The sequence below is a fragment of the Lepidochelys olivacea genome (assembly GCF_965140295.1).
Source record: "Lepidochelys olivacea isolate rLepOli2 genome assembly, chromosome: 10".
Lineage (NCBI taxonomy): Eukaryota > Metazoa > Chordata > Testudines > Cheloniidae > Lepidochelys > Lepidochelys olivacea.
Genome location: NC_140420.1, coordinates 80810102 through 80834020, shown reverse-complemented (window position 1 = coordinate 80834020; position 23919 = coordinate 80810102). Strand labels below are relative to the sequence as shown.

At 41.3% G+C, this 23919-nt stretch overlaps 2 protein-coding genes across 2 annotated transcripts in view; one reads left to right on the top strand and one right to left on the bottom strand.

The window, feature by feature from the left end:
• Positions 1–15234, bottom strand: part of IQCH (IQ motif containing H) — a 106012-nt gene extending 90778 nt beyond the window's left edge. Inside the window, exons 1-5 of the mRNA XM_084641774.1 lie at positions 15081–15234; positions 12437–12559; positions 11963–12060; positions 10974–11088; positions 4172–4291 (exon numbers count right to left, since the gene is read on the bottom strand). Coding sequence (XP_084497900.1) covers positions 4172–4291; positions 10974–11088; positions 11963–12060; positions 12437–12559; positions 15081–15131 — 507 coding nt within the window. The 5' untranslated portion in view covers positions 15132–15234. The remainder of the gene's footprint in view (positions 1–4171; positions 4292–10973; positions 11089–11962; positions 12061–12436; positions 12560–15080) is intronic.
• Positions 15235–15471: 237 nt separating this feature from the next.
• The window catches only part of AAGAB (alpha and gamma adaptin binding protein), a 29514-nt gene continuing 21066 nt past the window's right edge, over positions 15472–23919 (top strand). The window contains exon 1 of the mRNA XM_084642521.1: positions 15472–15574. Within this exon, the coding sequence (XP_084498647.1) occupies positions 15502–15574 (73 nt within the window). The 5' untranslated portion in view covers positions 15472–15501. The remainder of the gene's footprint in view (positions 15575–23919) is intronic.

Sequence of the window (23919 nt, the reverse complement as noted above, 5' to 3'; positions counted from 1 at the left end):
AAAGTATAGTTGTGAATCTCTTTTAGGTCACAGCAGTTAGTCAGAGTTATTTTTGCAGCAATTCAGATCACCATTTTGTTTTGCTAGATTCTCCATGGGAAGTGTCTATTTTTAATGGTTATCGCCTCATCATTTTTCGTTGGTTGCCCAGAATGTACTCAGCAAATAATGTGATGCCCAAAATACCTCTTTTGTTTTAAATGGGACTCTATTCTTTAGTTGGTTTTCGATATGTATGGAATGTTATGATAGAGGAAAAGTGCTAACGCTGATCAGACAAATAGAAGTTGAGGAAACAATGACAAAACTATGGCGAGGCAGTAGCTGCTCCACAGGTAAAGCTTGCACTCAGCTTTCATCATAAAAATCCAAGATCAGCTACTGACTTGGAAAGTTGCCACATTCACTCTTCTTTCAAAGAACAATGGTTCCAGGGTTTGAAGAAGATCTGTCAAACTGTTTTTAAGTTACAGGTCACGACAAAAAATTATATCCTGATTTGAAATTGATTTGTCGAATAACTTTTGTCTCCTTTTACCTCAAAACCAGTTTGTTAATAGCACTTCAAACGTTCCAGATGGTTAACTTTCCTTGCATACTCAGATGCTGGCTATCTTTGAAGAATATAGGTTACAATTAAGCAAAATTTTTTGCTGTGGATACTTTTGGTCCAAATTCAGCTCCCAATTATTTTAATAGGAGTTCTTTTGCCATCAACCTCAGTGGGAGCAAGTTCAGGAAGTGTGTGTGTACAGGCATGTTGCCCTCTATTGACTGATTACATCTGAGAGAGAATAAGGGTTTTTCTAATCGAGGTCTTTCCGTAGCTGAAATGGTAGAGAGACTTTTATTTTTAAAATTAGAGGATCATGGTTTCAGTCCCAGCTCCATAATTATATATCTTAATTTAATTATGGAGCAGCAGTCGTAACTTGTTTCACTATAGTTGACACTTACGGATAACATTGCAACCACAATCCCACTCTAGGGGTATGGGTATTCTGTGACAAGAAATTCATGGCACAAAATCTCAGAGCCTGGGTCAGCTGACTTGGGCTCGCGGGGCTTGAACCAGCCCGATCCCAAACACCTACGCTGCAATGTTATAGCTTTGCAAGCCCAAGTCAGCTGAACCTGGGCCAGCCATAGCCATGCCACAGGTCTTTTATTGCAGTGCAGACATACCCTCTGAGGCCTATTTTGAAAAAAATCCATGAAAATCCTCATGCTTTCAAATTGTTGGCATTCGGTTTCAACAGCAACTGAAACATCTTCTAAAAAATTTATAAAACAAAGTACGTCCTGAGATTTAAAAAAAAAAAAAAAAAAAACTTTTGAAAGGCTACTGGTTAAGTAGTGCTATTGAAGAATTATAGAAGTTGAAGATGGAAAATATCTGTTTGGTTATTCCACCTCCCTGCCATGTTTTTATATATAAAACCATATGCTACCTACAGTTTCTTAGCAATTGTTAGTATGTATCAAATAGCTTCCCTAATTTAGACTAAAATTTGTAATTTAAGTCAACATTAAGAAGTTTTCACTGATCAGTACATGTTTCAGTGAAAGTGGTAAAACACATGACTCTCTGCAGCAGAATAATATTCCTCTGTTTTTGAGTGGTTTTAAAATGCCATTAGCCATGATGTTTTTTTCTAATTAACTCTATATCACAGGGTTAGACAAATCACCTCTTAGTCTGGGCAACGGCGTTCAAAAATCATTTTTTATAAGTGTCAGCCCACAACTGTGCCATTCACAGATGCTGTTTATGTTGTTTAAAACCAAACACCCTAGAATGCTGCGTATGGCACAGGGCTTGCTGCATAATGCTTCTATTACATAAATTAAATTGTAAAAGAGTGTTTCGGATTAGATCACTGGGCATGTGCTTCCCTGTGGTCCACATCACTGAATTGAAATTATGAGAGTAATTGATCTTTGGAATAAGTCTGTGCATATTAAATATAAAAACAACACTGGTGGAAAATACCTTGTTAATGCTTATTCATATATTTAAAAAGAAGGACAGTGGTGGAGGTGCAGAAATTTGTCAGTCAAACTTTAGTCTCACACAGTTGTGCCACTTCTTTTCAAAATGTCCATTTTCATCCAATAACAGGGTAGGTTTTAGCGTGGCAGTAGCGAGGTGCTTGTACCCAGCTGGTCAAAGTGGTTTTACTTTATTTTTATTTTCTTCCTGTCTATAGAGATGGAGTAAACAGTCTCTGGGTCTAACACAACTTCCACTGAAGAATCTTTCTATTATCCTCAATGGGAGCTGAATCAAGCCCATTGAAAATGAAATCTCAGAGCCTCTGCAGCTCAGCATACACAGAACTATCTTGGATAAACAGAACACTTCAAAAACGGAAAGAAAGTTGTTGATAATGTATGTTGCTCGAGTTACACAAATTAGATGGGAGGGATTAATTACTTTGAAACCATGCTCTGAGAAAACAAAGACCTAGGTAGTCATCTTGAGCCCTATCCAAATTGTTTAACAGAGCTCAAAGTCTAATGTGTCTAATATGTAATACAAATTCTGTGTATAGTCAATACATCTGTTTTCACAAGCCTCTCCTCTTCAACAGAGGCAATGACATTGTAGCTGATACCTTTTCTCTCTCTCCCTCTTCCCCAATATATGTTTCCTGTGAAGAAAGCAAGCTTGTCAAATATAGCCCGACTGAGCATGGAATAGAGAATTTTGTTCTACAAGGATGACATAAACCTAATTGTTTTGTATTTGGTGTCCAAACATAACAACACAGTATGTAGAGGAGCTGAAAGATTATTTAGAATAATGGCCATATTACAAAAACTCAATCTCACATACGGAGAAGTAAACAATATTGAAGAGAATTCTAGTCTTCCAAAACATTCCAAAGAATCTATTTTAAATATTTCAAAGACACTATCATCCTAGTATCGAGGTGATGTCATTTATACAACTAAGTGTATCTGAGGTGGCATTTTGCATCCCACAGGTAATGTATTCTTGACATGTATTCTTGTCATGTATGATCACATGTATTCTTGAAGAATACATGTATTATTGACATGTATGAAGTGTGATCTTGCTATCTTTTTTCTTTCTTAGTAACAAAGTTATGAAATACAGTAGGCATTTGATTTGTTGATGTTTGAAAGGTCATCAGCTAAACAGAAGTGTTTTGAATGGGTACTCTATGTACTATAATTTTACAGCTCTGAATTATAACTACAGTAGAACCTCAGAGTTACGAATTGACCAGTCAACCACACACCTCATTTGGAATTGGAAGTACACAATCAGGCAGCAGCAGGGACCAAAACCAAAAAAAAAAAAAAGGGGGGGGGGGGACGACAGGGAGAGAAGATTTGATAGCAATTTATGTGAAGAAAACTATAATATTACTCTAAGAATTTTTCTAAAACATACAAGTCTATATAATTAGTTTGTTGTATTTCTGGGTTTCTCTCTTTATTGCAAACTTTAGACTTCATCAAGATATGGATGTTTAAGATTCTTTGATTCCCTAGTTTAAATAAGAGAGCCGCTCTTTGTTAGTTCCCTGACACTTATTTCTGGAATTACAGTATTTTATTGTTAGGGTTACTTTTGAAAAAAATGTCAGTGAAGAATATAGCACCAAAATGTCAAGTGCTGTATGTGTATTTTTCATATTTTTTTTAAAACTCATTTTTTATATTATGCTCTCAGAAGCTTGAAAATAGAGTTTATTCCTTCAAAGTTCCTTAACAACAAAGGAACTGATCCAAAATCCACTAAAACCAGAGTCTTTCCATTTCCTTCAATGCACTTTGGAGCAGGCCCAAAATCCCATCAGCCCCAAACTTGCAAAGGATTGTATGCATGTTTAACTTTACTCACAGACTTTAACTGGACTACTCACTACTCACAGTGTGTAAAGATAAGCACATGCTTAAGTCTTCGCAGGATCAAGGCCTTTAAACACGGTGCCGCTGTAGTATTGTATTTGACAGCATTGTTTTTCTGTTAAAATGATCTTAGTAATACTTACGAAGTATCCAAACAAAAAAAAAAAGAGAGAGAGAGAGAGAGAGAGAAAGGCAAGATATACTTATGTAAAACGTTATAATATGAAAGCCTAAACTAAAAATAAGGTCAAAAATGATAAAAAGGGCACTGAAACAACTTACTTACAGGAACTGATTTTCTCTTATTAATAAGTGGCAAGCTGATTCCATAGTTCTGTTTTAAAAGAACTCTATTACTGGTGTCGCCTGGATCATACATGATTTTCACATTCATTGCAAGCTTGTGCTGAAACAAAGACATAAAAAATACTATGCATATTCTCAAAATATATTTACTACATAAACTAAAATGTTTAAAAACAAGAGTGATTGAATAATGAAAAACATTGCTCATGAATAAATTCATCAATAAATGGGGAGAAAATTTCAAATAATTTGATTAATGTTATTCAACAATCCACTGAACTGTACAAATAATGAAAAAATGTTTTTGTGATTAGATTACTTGATAATTAATACAGAAGAAGTCAAAATAACTATTCACAGATATCATTCCACCAAACTCTGTTGGATCTACTTATTTAACATGTCCTGAAAGTTCTAGAGCTACACCTCATACATTAGTTAAATTTCAGGAAAATTATACATTAAGTTTGATCCATTTGAGTGATGTAGGTTGCCTGTAGTTTCTATCATTGAATCTACAAATGAACATCTACTCTATTTTGCCAAAAGAAAACATTCCTAATTTTAAAAAATTAAAAATTCCAGTGAGGAGGATGGGACTAAAAATCCAGCCTGGGATTTACCTGTCACCATCCAAGTGAAAGATTTAGCCAATGAACTCTGTATGTACTACGGCTAAACAGGCAAGTTTAAGTCTCACTCTGTTAAGTTGGACACTTTTCTATCAGGGTCACCAAAGGTAAACTCCAAACTAGGTTTGCAAGCACCATAACGGATTCTAGCTACATCTTTACACGATAAATCTATACTCGGATTTAGTAAAAGGTATGCAAGAGACACAGCAAACATCTAATTCTAAGATCAGTTACAGGCATAAGCAACACTTGAGTTTCTGTAGCTGAACAGAAAATATATTGAAATAAATTACCATATAGAAAGCAAAGAAACTTAGAGGCAAGGATTAAAATACAGCTTGAAACTCAAAATTGGTTCAATTCTCCCCACCCTCTCTTCCCTCGCTAGGAGTCTTCCTATTAATTTCGGTGGGTGCAGGATCAGTCTTGAATGAATAGGTACTTGAGAGTAAGTAAATAAATTCAGTTCAGGACAGAAAATAAGCCAGGATTTTTGGCCACAAGGATCTATTTTCTCCTTGATGTGTGTGCTTATTCTCTTGATGGGTGTGTCAATTTTTGAAAAACAAAATAAATCTAGATATAAGATTTATATATACCTTCAAAATGATCTCTTAAACTAATTGCAATCTTCTATTTGTTTTATTTATTGAAGAACTAAACATGTTTTAATTTATCTGACCTTTGTATCCTCTTCTTTTGAAAGTAATTACAAGCAAACATATCACATGTGATTGTCAAACTTTGGTTTACAGAAACAAAAGTTATTATCTACACAAATTGCTCTTTTACCTAGATGGCTGCATACAGGCAGAAAGTTCATTTTTCACCTCAACAATGATTTTGTGGTACAGTATTTATTTTATTACCACACCACATCACTATACAACAAGCAAACTGCTTGTGCTATTAAACAAGGGTTGGAAAGAAATTTGCAATAGTTCTTTCTGAAGACCTTTTCAATTAAAAACAAGAGACAACTCACAATGTAAACTCCCTAGTCACAGGCTGACAGTAAACTGATAAATCTCCCAGTGGCAAATTCCACTCAGGATAATGAGAAATGAAATGCTTAAGAAAGAAAGCTGACAAAAGCTACTTTCTAAATGTAAATGTACTTTTGGGAACAATCTTACATTTGCAGGGAGATAGAGCTATTAGATCATCCAGTCTATTTCTCTGTAACTTCTATCATCTGTATCTCCAGCTTCTATTATCACAGTGCACAACAAGAAGGGGATGTGATGGACAGGGCAACTGGCATGTTACATACGTACAACAAGCAAATAATCTAGTGGTAATCCCTGCAAACGTACTGTACAGGACTTATTCCAGTTTTAGTTAGAAAAATCATGGGCGATGTGTGCCACAGTCACTTTTAAACTGGCCAGAGAAATGGAAGATGCTCAAAGAGTGCCTTTGGGGTAATTGGGACACAACAGGAGCCAAGGGAAGGAGCCAATAGGGAAAAGATGGGGCATCCCACCTGGTGTCACTGGCTCTGGTCAGGATAACTGGGAAGTACCATGTAGGCCTCACCACTAACAGATAAATGAAAAGGGACAACCCAGAGCAGTGTAGATGTGTGTACCTGTGCCATCAGGCAGTGGATCAGCTGCTAAAGGACTCCGTACTACTGGAGGTTCTGTGTATTTCTCCCTTCTACATACTGGTTCACTATCCACAGAACTGTATAGTTTGTATGTTACAATCAAGTCTCATTCTACTTCAGTACAAATGTCATTTCATACTGGGTGAAATTCAGCCCATATAGAGGGCCAACCAATCCTGTCCACCACATAAGGCTTATTTTTGAGGATTTAAGTGGTGCATGGCCCACTATCCAGGGGTGAACTCCACCCTGTAAACTGGCTATACCATGTTTCAGAGCAACAGCCGTGTTAGTCTGTATTCGCAAAAAGAAAAGGAGGACTTGTGGCACCTTAGAGACTAACCAATTTATTTGAGCATGAGCTTTCGTGAGCTACAGCTCACTTCATCGGATGCATACCGTGGAAACTGCAGAAGACATTATATACACGCAGAGACCATGAAACAATACCTCCTCACACCCCACTGTCCTGATGATAATAGCTTATCTATTGTGTGAGGAGGTATTGTTTCATGGTCTCTGTGTGTATATAATGTCTTCTGCAGTTTCCACGGTATGCATCCGATGAAGTGAGCTGTAGCTCACGAAAGCTCATGCTCAAATAAATTGGTTAGTCTCTAAGGTGCCACAAGTACTCCTTTTCTTTTTGACTATACCATATTAGTCTTTGAAACAAAAAGTATATTTGTCTACTTTAAACCAATTCTTATCCCTAACAATCAACAGCTTGCACCTAGTTGACAGTATTATAGAGTCTATTTTCTTCATTTACCTTTGTAACTCCCATTCATACTAATGAGAGAACAGGGAACCCATATTACGTCTTTAGGACGCCACGGGTAAAACAGTTTTTGAAAAGAAAAACAAACGGATCAGTTCAGGTCTTTCCAACCCAGCAGATTCTCTAAATAAGTTTGAACTACCCAGCTATAGAGACACTAAGGTCTTCACTATCATTGCTGTGCAGGGGATTTAAGAGACAATCCCAATTAATCCTAGTGGGAGATGTATGTGTAAGTCTCTGAGGCTTCCCTGGAAGAACAAACCCAATTACAACAAGCAAGAATGATCATCCTGATTTTCCATATTATCTGGGCTAGCACAATCTCATCCTGCTGTTGCTATGATTCAGAAATACTGTACCTGCATGTAAATAATAATTTCAAGAGTATACTAGCACATCTGTGGCCAGCCTATCTGGCATATGGCAAGAATTCTAACAATCTGTATATGAAATATAGTCTATGTTAATTTGATTGTAATCTTGTTTTCTGCTAACTACTGCAAACACAACTTACGCTCCATATCTACCATCATGCAGCGGGCTACTGACCACAAACCACAGAGATAATGCTATATGAACTATTTTTTTCTCTCTGAATCTAAAATCTATATTTGAAACTTGATTTCTCTAACCAACAGGTTAAATAAACTAAGCCTGTAGATGCTTAAGTACCCTTAACAACTGATAACTGTTCACCTTACATTGTTTTTAATGTGGAAAAACAGTTTATAGTTGCAACTGGGGATTACCTAGTTTAAAAGACAGAAAGTGGGGAATTATAGGTGGTAATTTCCCAGCTGGATTTCACAACTATTTAATAATAAAAGCTTTTATGTTAGCATGCCATGCATGTAGAACAGCTGGCAAAACAGCACTGTTTGTCATTTACTTCATAATGGGAAATTAGGGCTATCTTGTGTGTCCGTGGATATGCATTTTTAAGCAGATGTCACAGATATCAGAAATGGAAGGACAATGGGGCTCCAAACCCCCTCAAGGGAAAGTCATGGTAGGGTGTAGTGTGTGTCCTGCTCTATATTAAGTTCACCCGTGCATGTAACAGTTGAAAGACCACGGATTATACTCCGACTATACACTAGTTGGCCTTTGATAATTTTTCATGACACGTGTCTTTATACAGCAGAGTGCTTGAACATTTTCTAGGAAACTGTATTTTGTTTCCAAAAGATTCTAAAAACCATTTTCTGCATCAGCACTTTTTTTCCATTCCAGATTGCATGGTCTTGTGGGTGTTCTGTTCAACAGAACCCCAGAGAAGTGTAAAGTTTACATTCTTTTTGAAGTGTAAATGATGGGATTTTAGTGCACAGAGACATATTAAAGTAATGTTAAGGTTGCATCTCAAAACAGAAAGAAACCAGGAGAATTAAAGAGCGGTTGTAATCTGAACAATCCCTCTTCAAACAGGGGGTCAGAGTTCCACATTCATTGTTTCTTTAAGATTTCTAGATCAAATTTCCTCAATTTACAGTGACAAGGGAAATTTTAGTCTTAATTTATAAATTGATTTTCTGCAGAGGGATCCAGCAGTATGAAATATGGGCTGCTGATCCTTGGTTCATTCCTGCAAGTTGCCTTGTTCCCTACCTTGTTGTTAGGGTTCTGGCATCCAACAGAGCTCCTCCTACCAACAGCCCTCTCTCAGCCCATTTGATGCTTCCCTAATTTAAAAAACTAATTCAAAATAGCCTGAGAACTCTGGATTATACCAGATAACTAGGGGATAGCCTAAAGGATACTATTCAGCCAATGGTCCCAATGCTGACTAGAGCTTATCAAAAAACATTTTTAAAATTTGTGAAAATTTCAGAGATACTTCATTCTGATAGAAATTTTATTTTTCGAATTTGGCACTGAATTTTTTAAATTTCTTTTTTTTTTCAAAATAATTTTTTTAAAATTATCACTGTCTGACTAAACTGACCAATCAAAATTGACAACTCAGAATAAAACAAAAATTTTAATCAAAATTTTTCAAAAAAACATAACTTCTGAAAAAAAAATCAAAATTTCTGCTTGTAAAAAACAGCCAAATATCATATTTTCATTGGGAGAGCTGACTTTTCTGTAAAGGTAATCACTATGAATATGCATAGAAGAGTTCCCAGGGCTTGTTTGGCATCTCTTAAGTAAAAAAGAGGCACCATTTTAGGCCCCAATCCTCCAAACACTTATACATATGCTTAACATTAGTGCCATTGATTTCAACTTTCAGCAGTAAGGTTAAGCACATGCCTACAGGACTGAAGCCTTACAGCCATGGGTGAAAGTAAGTCGAGTGACTTATTGGTACGCTGGGGCCAACTCTGGCCCTGGAAGGATGGGGCCTAGGGTGGAAGGGGCGGGGTTGAGGGGGTCAGAGCCAGCCCCCCCACCACCACCTGGGTAGCAGCAGCAGCAGCCCGAGGCTCTGGGGGCTATTTAAAGGGCCCAGGGCTCTCCTCTTCTACCGCCCTGGCCCTTTAAATAGCCGCCGGAGCCCTAGGGAAGCGGCAGGGCTCCAGCTGCCGCCCCAATCCTTTAAATAGCCGCTGGAGCCCCACCACTTTCCCAGGTAGAGGCAGGGGAGCCGCAGGCCCTTTAAATAGCCCCCGAAACCCTGGGGAAGTGGCGGAGCTCCAGTGGCTATTTAAAGGACCAGAGCTGCAGAGGCTGCTGGAGCCCCCGCTACCCCAGCGCTCTGGGAGCTATTTAAAGGGCCCGCAACTCCCCTGCTTCTACCACCCCGGTCCTTTAAATAGCTGCCGGAGCCCTGGGGAAGCGGCGGGGCTCCAGCGGCTATTTAAAGGACCGGAGCGGCATAGGCAGCTGGAGCCCCGGCCCTTTAAATAGCCCCAAAAGCCCCGCCCCTACCCTAGGGCTCTAGGGGCTATTTAAAGGGCCCAGGTCTCCCCTGCTTCTACCGCCCCAGCCCTTTAAATAGCCCCCGGAGCCCTTCAGCCGCTACCCCAGGGTTCCAGCAGCGGGGCTCTGGAGGCAATTTAAAGAGCCTGGGGCTCCAGCCACCGCTGGGAGCCCCAAGCCCTTTAAACTGCCCCAGTATGGTGCATCGGCTCTTGCCGGTACGCTGTACCAGGGCGTACCGGCTTACTTTCACCTCTGCTTACAGCAGAACAAGCAGCTAACTTGTTCCATTCCCTAACAATCTCTTTGATAGGTTTCAGAGTAGCAGCAGTGTTAGTCTGTATTCACAAAAAGAAAAGGAGTACTTGTGGCACCTTAGAGACTAACCAATTTATTTGAGCATAAGCTTTCGTGAATGCATCCGATGAAGTGAGCTGTAGCTCACGAAGGCTTATGCTCAAATAAATTGGTTAGTCTCTAAGGTGCCACAATCTCTTTGATGTCATTGTGAAAAGGAAAACAGGTGGCAGGCTTTTTCTTGGCCTTGAAAAGCCTCTTTTTAAAGGATTCCCTGAGAGTTTTGAAGTCCTCTGCCTTGCTCTGAAGACAGGAAAAGGGCCTCCCATCTCTGAGGAGCGCTCATTCTTCTGAGAATTTTCTAAAACCCTGAGCTACCAAATGGCCATGCTGGCTTAAAGTGACTCTGTGTGGCATTTGGAACAGGAGGGCTAAGAGAATGTAAATTACAGGAGTATTTGCTAAGCAATTTCATATATTTAACACACTCAGACCCAGGGCATTCTTGGTAAGCTTTTTAACCCTTACAGTAAGTCTACAATATTTACTTTGGGTCTATTTGTCAAAGTAGTAATAAGTTATTTCAGACCTGCGAACCTGGAGAAATACGTGCTGCTGATCTGCCACACGGCTGGGTAATCAGAGGTTTAACAGGCACCCGTGGAAAAATAAACTGCTTCTGAGCAGCACCAATAGGAAGCCTCCTGGTTTAGAAAGAAACAGAAATAATAAAAGTTACAAGACTTGCTCTTGTTTTACCTATACTTCTTGTACTGCCTCCATCTGGTTGGCAACTGTAGTTTTACTAAAATTCATGTGTAACAAAACAGAAAAAATAGCAGTTATATGAGTCAGCAGAAAAGCTTGAGATACCTATTTGGAACTGCATTTTGTTTTTATATTGTTCTTCAATATTTTATGTAATACAGAAGAGCAATCCATGAATCAATACAATTTTGACAATGCAAGGTATTTCTCCAGACATGTGATTCTGGAATTAGAAGAGAGCACTTATCTATTAACCTCAGCCAGGTTAAGTGTTTCAACTGATGGATTAAATACTCAGCTGCTTCCATTCCTTTTAGAGGAGTCTGACATTATAAAGTTTTTTTCCTGTTTCCCTCCATTGGTAGGAATATATAAATTCCACTATTTGGGTGCCCCACTTGAATGTGAAAGTTAACTTTTTACAGCAGGGATCGGCAACCTTTGGCCTGTGGCCCGCCAGGGTAAGCCCCCTGGCAGGCCGGGCCGGTTTGTTTACCTGCCGCGTCTGCAGGTTCAACCGATCGCAGCTCCCACTGGCTGCAGTTCGCTGCTCCAGGCCAATGGGGGCTGCAGGAAATGGCACGGGCCGAGGGATGTGCTGACCACTGCTTCCTGCGACCCCCATTGGCCTGCAGCGGCCGTCAGTGGGAGCCGCAATTGGCCGAACCTGCAGACGTGGGAGGTAAACAAACCGGCCCAGCCCACCAAGGGCTTACCCTGGCGGTCTGTGGGCCAAAGGTTGCCAATCCCTGTTTCACAGTATTTACTTGTATTAGTTTCCACAATAAAATAATTTCCATTTTTCCTTACCATTTGGGGTGCTGTTCTGAGTATCTTTCTTTTTCATCAGTATAGGGAATAGTCAACACACTTCTATTTATGGCATTTAAATAATCCTCAGCATGTTTCTGTTAGAGAAAAAAAAAATCAAGTTTAGATTATTACAGAGGAGTTAGGGACACTCAGCGTATTCACTTGGATCAATTAACTTAACATTCTGGCTCTTGTAATTACTTGAAAAGGAATGACAGGCTGGACATTTATGAGTAATTATAGCACATCTTGGATAACTTCATAAGCCACAAGGCCTGTTGACTTTGACCATCCAAAAAGTGCAATCATGGCTTTGAGATACAATGCTTGGTGCATCTTGTTGCTTGCTATTCAGAAATGAAATACAGACAGAGGCAACTATTTAGACCCATGTATTTACAATGAATTACTGACACATACTTCACTATTGGCAAGTTCTTCCTGTTCCGTTTGAACTGTGGATCTACTTACTCTCAGCCCAATTTCAGTTCTTTCAATGGCTGTTTCAAGAACGTGAACATCCACACCCTCTCCATGTTGTTCAAGGTTGATGCTTGTCAGTTTGTCCTTAAGCTGGTGAAGGTCTTCTTGAACCTACAAAATTATGTTGTTATACCAATAATGCACACATATCACTATAACATATGGCGTACTTCACATGGTTTCAATTCAAAGCAAAAACATTTCCTAAATAGAGGACACAAATACCCTCGTGAGCCCCTGCAGCCCTGCAATTTTACAGGAGACACAGAGAAATCTTGCCAAGGACTTCTGAAGCTGACAGCTAGTGCAAAAACCTGGACAACATCTTACAATGCCACCTGAGAGAGCGAGCTTCAGAAGTGAGGGCCTGCTACCAAGTGGGGCCCTGACCCCATTCCATTCAAGCGTCACTCTTGGCACAGTTCTGGAGGCATGCAGGTGCTGCAAAAGTTTTGAAAGGCAGAGGCATTCACTGAAGTAGCGTACATCAAGATCACATAGGTCTTTGTCACTGATTATGATTATTTGTACTGTGGGAACACTAAAAGATCCCAACTAGATTCAAGGCCCCATTATGCTAAGAACTTTACTAATGTTTAGGAAGAGACAGTCTTTGCCCGAACTTATAAATCTAAATAGACAAGACAGACAAACAATAATTATACAGATAACATAAAAGCAAAATGTCAATGATACATACATTGTTATATATACACATATGATTTATATATATTCCTACACATTATAAAACACATTTATATAATTAAGTTTCCCCAGACCATCCACCTTCCCTCCTCTGTGTGCAAGTACCACAGCCAACTTGCTGAGACATTCGTGACTCAAGGTGCTTTCCTTTCACCCTGCCACCTCACAGAAGTAGAATCTTAGCCTTTAAGGAGAAAAAGAAAAAATTTCCCCCTATATTTTATGTGTCTGAAGGACAACCATTTTCCTCACTCCCCACTGGGCCACAGACCCCCATCCCATTATTCACAGCAAGGCCCACATCCCCTCCTCTGAAACCTGGCTAACCAGCCCCTTGAATTTCAACTAGAAGCTGAATGCTAGCTAGTGCAGCCACCACAGATAAGTGCATTTTATTTTCTATTCACAAAGGGAAAAATAACACTTGAGGAACTGTACTGGATCAAAGTAATCAGAAATGGAAAAGACTTATTAAATCAACTCACTCCCTCTACATGGGCAGGATACCATCCCCCTACTGAGTTAGGACTTTGAGTTCTAAGTTAGCACCAGTTCAGATAATGTTCCTAAACCTGAGGCCACAGGCAACCCCATCCAATCAGAGACAGTTTGAAATTCTAGGTGATATTTTCTACACGTATTCCTGTGCCACAGAGTTTAGAGTACAAGTGGCTTTGTGAAGTAATTCAAATTTGAATCCCCGGGGATACCAGAATCCCCCCCCCCTCCGCCCCAGACTCCTTTGTCCAGACTATATCACAGGTCCTTACCTCCAGTTTACCAGCAAATCATCATCCACTGTGCCAGTATTTCTTTCCATAAACAGACCATTTGTGAATACATTCCCTACTGTCTCCCCTTCCCATGCCCAGCCATTACAGGAGATCAGCTTGGGAAGATGACATGGATAAGGTTGTAAACTAGCTCTTGTACCTTTCAGTCTAGAGTCCAATCAAACTATTTTGCAGTGGGGCCCAGGTTTGATTGAATATGCCTCACCAACAGCATTGCCAGTGCTACCATCAACTCAGTGGGTCATTGGGGTGATCTCCTTAATCTCTCTGCACTTCCTTTCACCCATCTGAATAGCCTACCTGCACTGCAATCAGTAGAAGTTTTAAATTTACTTCAATTTGAGCAGATCATATCCTCAGTCTGTAAAGTCTTTGGGATCCGTGAAGGATATGCATTAAACTATATTACAACCTAAATTATAGAGCAACTGTTACCACCTACAGCTTGTAGAAAGTTTTATTTACTATGACTGATTTCTTTCCAATAGAAACAACAGCTTGCTACTTTCTAATTTATGCTTCGTTTGAGGGCTTCAGCCCTGGGTGGCAGGGCTCAGGTTACAGGCCCCCCTCCTGGGGCTGAAGCCCTTCGGCTTTAGCTCCCCCAATCCCCAGGATGGCAGGTCTCGGGCAGGCTCAGTCCCCCCTCCTGGTGATGTGTAGTAATTTTTGTGATCAGGATGGGGTCACGGTGCGATGAAGTTTGAGGCCCCCGGCCCTAACCTCACCATCCACCTGCCATTCAGTGGTGCCACCCTCCCACCACCGGGGGCTCGGGGCTTCCTCGAGCTGTGGTGCCCACCCACACAGCTACCGAGCTCAGGCTCGGCACCACCCCTAGCTCCTCACCCAGGGGAACCCCCTGCCCAGCCGCCATGGGGGGCCTGGCTGCCTGCCCCAGTGTCAACCGCCCTCGACCCTCCATTCAGCGCTGCCCCCCAGCCATGACCCATCCGGCCTCCCAGTCCCCGGCCCGGGGCGGGGGGGGGGAGACTGGCTGGCTGGCCCCTCAGAGGCTCATGGGAGTTTGGCCTGGGGCAAAGGCGCAAAGGCTCCTGGGAAGGGGGGCAGCTGAAACCCCCCCCACCGAGACCTCTGTGCGGGGCGGGGGGAATCGGTCCGTTGTGACCTACCTGGACCAAAACGGCTCCTATTTCCTCTCCCGTCCCGACTACATCGGCCATGGCAGCTTCCGATTAATCGGCGCCCAGCGCTCCAGCTCCCGCGCCCCGCTCCGGGGGCATGAGGGTGCACGTGACCGTGCCCTAGCAACGGGACGCGCTGGCCGGACCGTACCATCCCCTGCCGGGGGAGGAACATTCCATGTGACTGGTGCGGGAGGGAACTTTCTGCCTTCTGGGCACCTCCCCCACGCGGGCTGCCCCTACCAGCGACACCCCGCCCCTCCGGCCTGGGCCACCCCCTCCACGGCGACGGTCATTCACTGCTCCAAGCTGCCGCTTGCCCGGCCCGGAGGGTACCATTCACCAGGCCGGAAGGGGCGGGCCTTTGGGGCGGAAGCGGAAGCACCGGGCGGCCGGGGTGGGGGGAGCGATGGCGGTGGAGGGACCCTGTGCGCTGATAACCAGCTGCGCTGCCGGCTTTGCCGGGGAGGAGCTGGTTAAAAGTGAGTAACCCTGGGGGGGGGTCAGAGCTCTGCCCCTCCCCCGGCTGACCCAACGGTCCCCCGCGTGCTGGGTCGGGTCGGCCCCCGTGACGCACGGCGTGGGGGGGTTCCCGCGCTCCCGCGCCTCTGCCGCAGTCGGGCTCCAGCCGCCTCAGCGGGGCTGTTGGCGCGAGGAAGCAGCCGCCGGGCCGGACCTCGGACGGGCCCGGCTGAAGTTGCGGGGCGGGCAGGTGGAAGTGCCGGGGTGAAAACGGAACAGACTTTGGGGCGTCATTGCAGTACAGGTGCACCCTGCCGTGGTGCGGGGCGTGATCTTTTCCGCTGCCCAGGGACACGCTCAGCGTCTCCAAGTGCCTTTCAGTCAAGCATTGTAACCTCTGCCTGAGGGCATCGGTCACAGCAGGCCCGGAAATGTTTGACCTTGGTGGCTTAAGCATGTTATTGACCCTAGATGCTGTGGCACGGAGCAAACTCTCATGGGGATTTTATAGCTGGGAAAGGGGTAGGATTTTACCCTGTACCCTTCAGGTGAGTGCCCTCCAGGCCAAGGAGCAGCTGCCTCATCGCTCTGGGACCTGCCTGAAATGATCACAATCCGATTCACACAGATGAGGGGAAGTAGCTTTCTGTGAAAGCCTGTGCCAGATCAAATAGTTTAAGCGTTGACGTTTGACATTCTCCTGGGGATTAAGACAAACTTTTGTAAAAGAAAGGACCAATAGCCAGGAATAGCTAAAATTTGCAGAGAACAGTCTGAGTAAACCCCAAATGATGAAATCAGACAGTGTGACCTTCCATGAAGTACCTTAGAAAAATAAACTTGTGTTTGTTTAGTTGATGAACTCAGGTAGTTCTAAGATCAAATTCCTCTTAGAGGGGAGAAGAAAAGGGCACAGTTCTCCAGCATTCTGCTATTTCCAAAGTCTGCAGTTTATCTGAGGTCATGCTTTTTAGGCAGGGGTGCTCCTTAACAAGTGACTTCTTTTTGTTTATAACTCCAACTTAGATTTGTTTTAGCAACACCAAAAACTAGAGGGATGGAAAAATCTCTTCTTCCCACTGCTTTTCTCCCCTCACTCAAATATTCCATGACATTTTTAAAATTTCCATGTATTTGGCCCAGAGAGAATCTGTAGCATGCAGTAGTGCTTTTGACTTCTTGGAGGATGAGGAATAGCATTCATATGGTCTGAAAAAGTGATTTGGATCACATGCCTGGCAGTCAGGAAAAATTGCAGAGAATGTTCAAAAAAAGAAAAGGAGTACTTGTGGCATCTTAGAGACTAACCAATTTATTTGAGCATAAGCTTTCGTGAGCTACAGCTCACTTCATCAGATGCATACTGTGGAAACTGCAGAAGACATTATATACACAGAGACCATGAAACCGTACCTGCTCCCACTCCACTCTCCTGCTGGTAATAGCTTATCAAAGTGATCACTCTCCTTACAATGTGTATGATAATCAAGTTGGGCCATTTCCAGCACAAATCCAGGTTTTCTCACCCCCCACCCCCATACACACACAAACTCACTCTCCTGCTGGTAATAGCTCATCCAAACTGACCACTCTCGTTACAATGTGCATGATAATCAAGGTGGGCCATTTCCAGCATAAATCCAAGTTTAACCAGAACGCCTGGGTGGGGGGGGGAGGTGGTAGGAAAAAACAAGGGGAAATAGGCTACCTTGCATAATGACTTAGCCACTCCCAGTCTCTATTTAAGCCTAAATTAATAGTATCCAATTTGCAAATGAATTCCAATTCAGCAGTTTCTCGCTGGAGTCTGGATTTGAAGTTTTTTTGTTTTAAGATAGCGACCTTCATGTCTGTGATTGCGTGACCAGAGAGATTGAAGTGTTCTCCGACTGTCTTATGAATGTTATAATTCTTGACATCTGATTTGTGTCCATTTATTCTTTGACGTAGAGACTGTCCAGTTTGACCAATGTACATGGCAGAGGGGCATTGCTGGCACATGATGGCATATATCACATTGGTGGATGTGCAGGTGAACGAGCCTCTGATAGTGTGGCTGATGTTATTAGGCCCTGTGATGGTGTCCCCTGAATAGATATGTGGGCACAGTTGGCAACGGGCTTTGTTGCAAGGATAGGTTCCTGGGTTAGTGGTTCTGTTGTGTGGTATGTGGTTGTTGGTGAGTGTTTGCTTCAGGTTGGGGGGCTGTCTGTAGGCAAGGACTGGCCTGTCTCCCAAGATTTGTGAGAGTGTTGGGTCATCCTTCAGGATAGGTTGTAGATCCTTAATAATGTGTTGGAGGGGTTTTAGTTGGGGGCTGAAGGTGATGGCTAGTGGCGTTCTGTTATTTTCATTGTTAGGCCTGTCCTGTAGTAGGTGACTTCTGGGAACTCTTCTGGCTCTATCAATCTGTCTCTGTGTATATAATGTCTTCTGCAGTTTCCACAGTATGCATCCGATGAAGTGAGCTGTAGCTCGCGAAAGCTTATGCTCAAATAAATTGGTTAGTCTCTAAGGTGCCACAAGTACTCCTTTTCTCTTTGCGAATACAGACTAACACGGCTGTTACTCTGAAACCAGAGAATGTTCAGTGCAAGGAGCTAATTTGCCTTTTTGCATGATATGACTCCAGGGATTGGTAATCTGCTCAGAAAGAAGCTTTGGTTTAATAGTTCATTGTCATGGTTTATCATTCATCTATAAATGTGAAATAATTGGCACAGCTATGGGTCCTAAAGAATAGTCAGAGCTGTCAGATAAATTACATGCATACTAAAAGACAAGTAACTGATTAAATAATTCACTTTCAAAATGTTTACAACTTCAGGTGGGACTTGAATGGCAGTACAGATGTTTAAGTAAAGGCAATCACATCAAAGCAACTGGTCAACTTTAAGGTTGTAACTTAAACCATGGAAGTTCTGATTCAGTCTGCATGTTAGTTCAGTACCAGGAGAAAATTTTGGGAAATCTTACCCCTGGGTAGTTGTTTGTAGCTGCTTGTTTGTGGGAAAGTTGTAGGGAATTCTGTGTTTTTTGTACAGCCTCACAGTTTTGTGCTCTAAGTGTCAGAGAGAAACCTAAAGGAGTTAAAATAAGACAGGGTGGTGATATCTTGATTACCTGATGATGGAAAATAGGATTGGAAGAACTTGTTGTTTGAGAGTTATGGAAGTCAGAACTTATAAGTGACTCAAATAAACCAGATTTGACTTTTTAAAAACAGTAACCTCTTTGAAACATTTAGACTTCCATTGCTTTTGAATGCCAAAGCAGATTCTTAGTCTTATTTTCAATCATCAAATTAAGTTGCTTATAGCACTTACGGCGGCAACTCACAGAGAGAGAGATTGAATGGAGATAGTAAAATAGTGACATTTAAAAAAGCAACAACTTAAATTGCTGTTCTGTATATGAAAGTAAATCACATGACCCAACTGGAATAGTGGAACAAACAACCCAGGGGCTATCTGAGGTTGGCATTTGGATGAGGGCTAGATGGCTGCCACTCAATCAAGACAAGACTGGGAGGAAGACAGACACTGGTAGAGTTCGCAGAATTTGGGCACTCTGCATCATTTTAACCAAAGGGTATGAATTTTAAATTGATTTAGTTAAATCAGTGCACCCTGCTTATAGAGACAAAACCTTATGTGGCAGTCCCACTAAGGGAGTGGCACTGCCATTTGTAACACACACACATATATAACGGGTGTCCTGTGTTGCTCCTTGAGACCCAGATAGTATCTTTTTTTGTCAAATCTGAGCCTTTCCTTTCAGATGCAGGGACCTTATCACCATTATCCATCACTTTTTGTTACTTTGACATTGGATTACTGTGATGGGCTAAAAGAACAGGAGTACTTGTGGCACCTTAGAGACTAACAAAGTTATTTGAGTATAAGCTTTCGTGAGCTACAGCTCACTTCATATGCTCAAATAAATTGGTTAGTCTCTAACGTGCCACAAGTACTCCTTTTCTTTTTGCGAATACAGACTAACACGGCTGCTACTCTGAAACCTGTGATGGGCTATGCATCAAGACCACTTGGAAGCTGAAACTAAAGAAGGATGTGGTGCCCTCTTATTAAGCAAAGAGTCCTACCATGAACACACTCTGCAGTGCTCTAGGATCTGTGCTGGCTTCCAGTAGGTTTCTGGGTCAAAAATCAAGGTATTGGGTATTAACCAATAAAGTCCTAAATGATTTGAACTGCAGTTACTTTGGAACTCACTTCCCCTGTGGTCTTCTAGAACCTAGGTTTGTTCTAAACTTTCAGTCCTGTTGCAAAGCTCTTCTCCCCACTCCCTCAACCTTTTTTGGGGGTGTGGCTTGAGGGATGTGTTGTGAGCACTATGGGGTTTTTAGTGTATATGCTGGAGGATATATTTTTGTTTCAAGATGCAGTGAGCAGCCCTTCATAGTTTACTACATTATGACTGTTGTATTGTGTGTTACATTATGTCATAGCACAGGATGGGCACCTGCACCTTAGATGTATTTAGTTATCTGAAACAGTCTTGCAAAATCATAATATTACCACTCCAAACACTGTCTACTCACTCAGATCAAACTTTAAACACTCTGGTGGACCAGGTAGGTAGCTGTACAGCTAATCCCTGGTACTTGGTGGTTCTCTCTTTCTTTCAGAAAAGGGATTCTTAAATGTATTCCTGAAAAGTTCTTACCCCCTGAAAGTTACACAGGAAGTATTTCTTATAGTTGCTTTCCACCAGGTGGCTCTCAAGACACAGAATATGAGAACTGCTAGTAGCATACCTACCAGACCAGAGGAGACTTGATAGTTCAGTTCTTTAACGTGTTTTAAATTAAGATTTAGTCAGTGTTAAAATTGGAAAGCACTCAGAAAAAGAAAACCAAGAATGCTTTACGGTAATCTTTGGGAGAAAAGTTGCAACAGGGGATTTGTGATGGTTATTAACAGAACGTTACTAGTCCAGTGGTAGTAAATACTAGACATAGCAAGGGTGCTTCAGTTTTAGGTATTTGTTTTCTCATAGCTGTAATAGAGCAGTAAATTCTGAGGGTGGGGGCTGGGGGAGGGAGATGGACAGACCTTCAGCTCTGTAGCTTATTTCCTGTGACTTTTCTCTTAAATATTCATATTCAGCTCATTTTAGAGGTCATACTTCAAGCTTCTAAAGTGCTTTGGACAGTCCATTCCATACATTAGTTGCCTTCCATGTATGGAACGTCTGCTGAGCTTTTGAAGTTTTACAAATGGCATGAATATATGCCATGCCACCTACATTCTTCAGTTTGGTGGTGTCTGCCTTCCCTTTCCTTCTCAGAACCTTACTGTGTTTCATTTATCCTCTGGTAACAAGACCAAAGGAACACCCAATGAAATTTGAAAGGCAAGAAATTTAACTTATCGAGGAATATTGCTGCCCCTATCAGAGTCCAAGATCTTAGCAGTATTTAAAAAAAAAAACAAAAAACCTAGTGTTCTCATTGCTCAAACAAATATCTAAACAGAATTTTTAAAAAAACCTGAGGAATATAAATAATTCATGCTTTAAGGCATAAACCAACCAACTGCCTGGGGTTCGAAAGACACTTCTCCTATGAATAGATTCCATAAGTATTAGGGAGCTTCTTGTGTCTTGCTCTGGACCAAGCTGATACACCATTTTGGAAATGTAAGATTTTCAACTTTAAATAACTTTAGTCCTTGGTGGGTTGCAAGAGACTGGTCTTGAACCAGTCAAAAATGCCATGTTGTTTACAGTGCTTTTAGCATCTCTATTTGGGCCAGTCCAGTATCTCCTGTTGTGATTCTCAGAGCAAAGGAGCTTAAACATTAACATTTCTGCTGTAGATGAAGCCTTCTTGAAAAAGGTGTTATATTTGTGCATGTGACACTCTGTGAGTAGAGTCTCTTTGGGGCACGAACTGTCCTATGTGTTCAGTGTTCTCCACTGGGCCCTGAACCATTTGGACCTGTGGATTTGCTATTGTAATCTGAATAACCCATCTCTGTTCCATGAAGAGGATAGCTAGAGAAGTCAGTCCAATAGGCCTGCCTGCGTTTGTGGTCACTGAGTGAGTCAGTTGGTTTTCTAGACTCTTTGGATGTTAAACCACTGACCCTCTTATGTATCATAGAATATCAGGGTTGGAAGGGACCAGGGGGTCATCATCTAGTTCAACCCCCCACTCAATCCCCAATTTTTGCCCCAGATCCCTAAATGGGTTTAGCAGGCCAATGCTCAAACCACTGAGCTATCCCTCTTGATGGTTGGGAAGATCAAACATGAAAATGAGTAATTCTCTAAAGACGTACATTTACTGAGACACGTGCTCTTGCCATGATATCAGTTTTCTGGAAATGTTTGTTTTGGCCAAGTGCAAGCAGAATTTGAAATGTTTTTTATCCTAAAAAAATATTTTCTAGAACTGGGTGTGGAAAGCTTTCATTATAGTTGAGAACCTGTTTTTGCATTAAAATACAAAGAGTCTTCTATTTGGGGGAGAAAATTAATGGAAATGAAGTACCGTATGTACAATATATGAAACTAATTCCAAGGTGGAGTAACATTCTGGACAATTCTTAATTTGTCTAGACAGTTTATTTCAGTACCCTCGTACAGCCTCTGTTTTTACAGCAGAAACAGAAGGCAAAACACTTAAATATCTTAGTATAGGTAGTGATTTTTAGTGAGAAATGTAACTAGTGGCAAACCTATTGAAGCTGTCAAAAATAAAGTATCCAAGCTGCACTTAATTTTGTCAGCAAGAGTAATATATAGAAATGGGACATCACGGCTGTGCTGTAGAAATGTAGTAACTATCCCAAACCTCTAATTACTTTTATGGGAAGTTATAAGTGTGCAATCTAGCTCAAGGCAAGTTATAAAACTTTAAGGTCTTGTCAGTATTTGAGTTGAGTTTTGTGTACAAGAGTTTTAATTCCACATGGTTCTTGGAGAGAAATTCCACATTATGACTGGCAAAGTCATTCTGTTTGGATGAGAAATGTCTATAATCAGAAGCAGAATAGGGTGAATGAAAGTCGCATAAAATAGCAGAACCTTAGCAGCGAAAGGAAAGCATTTGCGGGGGGTTTTTGTTTTTACATTCTTGAATTCTCTTAAAGGCTTATACTTTGTCTAGCAATTTTGCCTCTACTGTTTTGTAAACAATTTTTTATTGATGGAGCTGATGTGAAAGATCTTTCACAGTGACGTTTGGGGAGCTATTTTTAAAAACATACTTCCTTTTTGCATGCGTTCATGATTCTTACTGAGTTGGCTAACTTAAGAAGAAAAAAAGTGTTTTCCAACAAAGACTTTCTTTCCTCATTCTATTTTCTTCCCACTGGTCATTCAGTGAAGTTATAATGTTGATTTTGTGACTTTACAATTATTTCAGTGGCAACAGACTGTCAAACAGTTATAGCTTTGTTAAAGGATCAAATGGAGGGAGAAGCAGGGCAGAGATAAGAGCTCTGAGACACAACTATCTTCAGTAGCAAAAGGGAAACATGAAAATATGGGGAATTTTTTAACTAAATGATTGAAAATTTCTGTATGATTTCAAGGTGGTGGTGGTGAACAGCTTTAACATAACTTAAATAACTTCCACTAGCATTGGCAAGCAATTCTAAAAATTCAATTCTGAGAACTTTCATAAAACAGATTACTAAGGTGCCAAAACATGCTTTAAAGTGGGAATTAAAAACAAAAAAACCCACCACAGTATAGCTACTTCTAGGCCAGACTAATTATATTTTACCTGCATTTGAAACAGTGTGCTACATATACTGGCCCTGTAGAAAAAGAACTGGTATTCATGTATTTAGAAATGCTTCATTGTTTGTTACTTGCCAAAAAAAAGTCCCTGGATTTTTCAAACAATATCTTAACTACCTTGACTTTGCAACAGAATATGAAATTGCAGTATTAGCAATTTGCAAGTAAACTGCTTGTGCAGTAGGAATTGGCATTATTATATACCAGACTTGTTAATATCCTGAGTTTCAAACTAAAGTAAATGATAGTGGTTTGCCGTTGTACTTAAATCTGGCTGCAGTATATCAATATTACAACCCCACCTCCCCCCACTTTACACTAGAAACAAGTGTTAGTTTTGGCATGCAAGGGACACTTTTAAAACAAATTTTATTCTAAATAAAACTGATGTATGACTCAGTGAACAGCTCTGTGGATTTTGGAAGGCGATGTCACCCTTCAAGAGTTTCTCTGTTACTGAATGCTAAGGACAATCTGTTAAAGGGATTTCTGAAGGTTGTGTGTGTAATCCAAATTACTTGAGGAGGTTTAGAACTGAAAATACTCAGTGTGTGTTTAAACAAACTGAAAAGCAGTCCTCTTCCACTAG